The sequence below is a fragment of the Limanda limanda genome, chromosome 11, assembly GCF_963576545.1.
Source record: "Limanda limanda chromosome 11, fLimLim1.1, whole genome shotgun sequence".
NCBI lineage: Eukaryota > Metazoa > Chordata > Actinopteri > Pleuronectiformes > Pleuronectidae > Limanda > Limanda limanda.
The window spans coordinates 26,096,547-26,099,153 of NC_083646.1; the positions used below are offsets into that span (position 1 = coordinate 26,096,547).

Below are 2,607 nucleotides of genomic sequence, written 5' to 3' on the forward strand. Positions count from 1 at the left end.
GCTCCCTGTTACCGCTGCTGTGTTTGGTCTCTCCAGGCTCACACAGACATGGAGAGACGCAGGCTGCTGGTCCGTGTGTAACAAAAGGCACCTTTGGGAGACAGGGAGCATTGTCCGTGTCGGGAACAGAAGTCATCTGCAGCGGACCTGGTGGTTTAACCTCGGCCGGAGGAAGATCGTGTAGCTGCTGCATCCTTAAAGAAACCCAGAGGTGAGGAAAAGGGACGGAGAGGATTCCTGAAAGTTTGCGTGCTCCGCCCTCACCACCTTCATCCTCGTGGAAATGTAGACGTACCCCGAGGCAAGAATGGTGTGGGGGTAGTTTTTATGGAGTCCGTGCTGCGATCGGCTGCAAGTTTTCAGGAAGGAGAAAAAGTGGCCGACCCATTGTGGAAAACTTTCCCCTGCGGAGGATCGAAGCGGCGACTGAGCTGGATCTTTACTCACCGCGCTGCGCACACAGATTTGTAAGATTCCAAAGATGCGCCCGTTGAGCACGTCGCGGGGATGTACCCGAGGAGGAGCGTCCAAGTCCGGGATGATGCATCTGCTCGTCCTCCTCCTCGCACTGTCCTGTCACTGCTGTCCGGACAGATGCCTGTGCTCCTCACAAACTGTGAAATGCCAAAACCAGGACTTGGACGCGATTCCGAGTTCTTTTCCCACTAATACCAAAATTATTTTTGTGACGGGAAACAACATCTACAACATCAGCATGGACTCTTTCCCCAGCCGTCTGGACATGGTAACAGAACTCTATCTCAGTGGGAATGAGATGGAGTCAGTGGGTGCTATGGTGTTTGACAACTTGCCAAACCTTGTACAACTGGACCTGAGCAACAACAACATCCAGACTTTCAGTGAAAGAGCTTTACCTGTTGGGAATAACCTGCAGGTCCTGAACCTCAGCAGGTCTTTTCACAATCATTCCTGCATGGATGCGGTCCTGAGTGTCCTGCAGAGTGGGAATCTCCTCATGCTCAAAGTCTTGGACCTGTCCAACAATGACCTTGTGATTCTTCCGGACGACGCATTCAGCAGCCTCTCCAGCCTGGTCAACATCAGCCTGCAGAACAGCTTCATCATCTCCGTCCTGAACGGGACCCTGAAGGTGCCCCCACTGCGTGACCTTGACCTGAGAGACAACAGCCTGAGGCTTCTGCCCCCCACCACCCTGGCAGAGTTCAGCCTCAAGCCTGATCTCAGCCTCTGGTTGGCGGGGAACCCCTGGCGCTGCGACTGCTTCATTGAGGAGATGTTGCTGTGGTTGAAAAACTCCACTCAGGTAATGGACGTGCAGAACCTCACCTGCGCCGACCCTGAGGCCCTGCGGCACCAGCCCCTCCTTCAGGTAGAGCTGTCGCAGCTGAAATGTTTGGGCGAAATGGAGGGTGTGCTGGAGACCTCTTATGTTTTCTTGGGGTTGGTGCTAGCACTGATCGGCGTCATATTCCTGCTGGTGCTCTACCTGAACCGAAAGGGTATCAAGCGTTGGATTTACAACATCCGGGATGCCTGTAGGGACCATATGGAGGGGTACCACTACAGGTATGAGATAAACTCTGACCCACGTTTGGCCAACCTGAGCATCAATTCAGATGTGTGATCCAGGATGGGACAGTGTCTGGGACCCCGCAGTGAGATATGAAATGACATAAAATCTTAAGATCTGCATGAAAGTCTTCCTCCCCTTCTCCTTTCCCCCTCATGATGCTATCCAGATTTTACATCTGCCATCTAACTTATCTCACAACCTCCATTCAGCCACTGCCGCATGTCCCCTACAAGACAAGGAAGCTGTGACATTTACTGCGTCTCTTCTGCGTAACATTGCATGGACAATGAATCGTGACAACGTCTTTTTTTTGGAGAGTTGCGAAACATGTTCTTTTTTTACTTTTCCTTAAGGACATACGGATGGAGTACATTGACTTTTAAGTGAACTAACACCTGGCAAAAACACACACTGCCGGTCATCGCCTCCCTCTCATTATGCCTCTGCTGCAGAGAAATGCTATGCTGCTTGTTTATAAGTTTGCTCTTTTAATATGTGAATTTGTGATATAGAGTATGATTTTTTTTTTTGGAATGATTATAGTGCACATTGCATAGTTTTTTGGATTTAGTAGGTGGATGTGATTGCTCTCTTTTTTCCTGTGAAGATATTCAGCTAAATAAAACGCCTCTGGATTGATGGGACACATTTTCGACTGAGGGCCTTTAATTTTAAGACTTGGAGACCACACACACACACACACACACACACACAACCTTATACTTCTGTCTTAGTGAGGAAACTCATTGCCATAGTGCATTCCCTAGCCCCTTACCCTAACTTGAACCATCACAACTAAATGCCTAACCTGTAAACCAAGTCTTTAAAACCTTCAAACAGTCCTCACAAAGATATAAGTGCCTACAAACACTCATTCCTGAGGTTGTGCCAAAGCCATCATGAACCATATGACAACTACTAAATCTTACCCAGGTTGTCAACAAGTTCATCAGTGTGTGAAACGTCTTCACATCTGCCATTTTGCAGACGTTTCAACAGCTGCTGCAACAGAAAGTAAAGTCAGACTGAGAAGTTAAATGAAGGACATGCTG

At 48.8% G+C, this 2,607-nt stretch overlaps 1 protein-coding gene across 1 annotated transcript; it reads left to right on the forward strand.

The window, feature by feature from the left end:
- The first annotated feature begins 360 nt into the window (after window positions 1-360).
- Window positions 361-1,631, forward strand: tpbgb (trophoblast glycoprotein b). Its single transcript, XM_061081981.1, has one exon. The coding sequence runs from the start codon at window positions 482-484 to the stop codon at window positions 1,604-1,606; it is 1,125 nt and encodes a 374-aa protein (XP_060937964.1). The 5' UTR covers window positions 361-481; the 3' UTR covers window positions 1,607-1,631.
- Window positions 1,632-2,607: the final 976 nt, after the last annotated feature.

What these genes read in the sequence shown, in the direction of transcription:
- tpbgb (XM_061081981.1), top strand. Translation starts at nt 482, where the DNA reads ATGCGCCCGTTGAGCACGTCGCGGGGATGTACCCGAGGAGGAGCGTCC.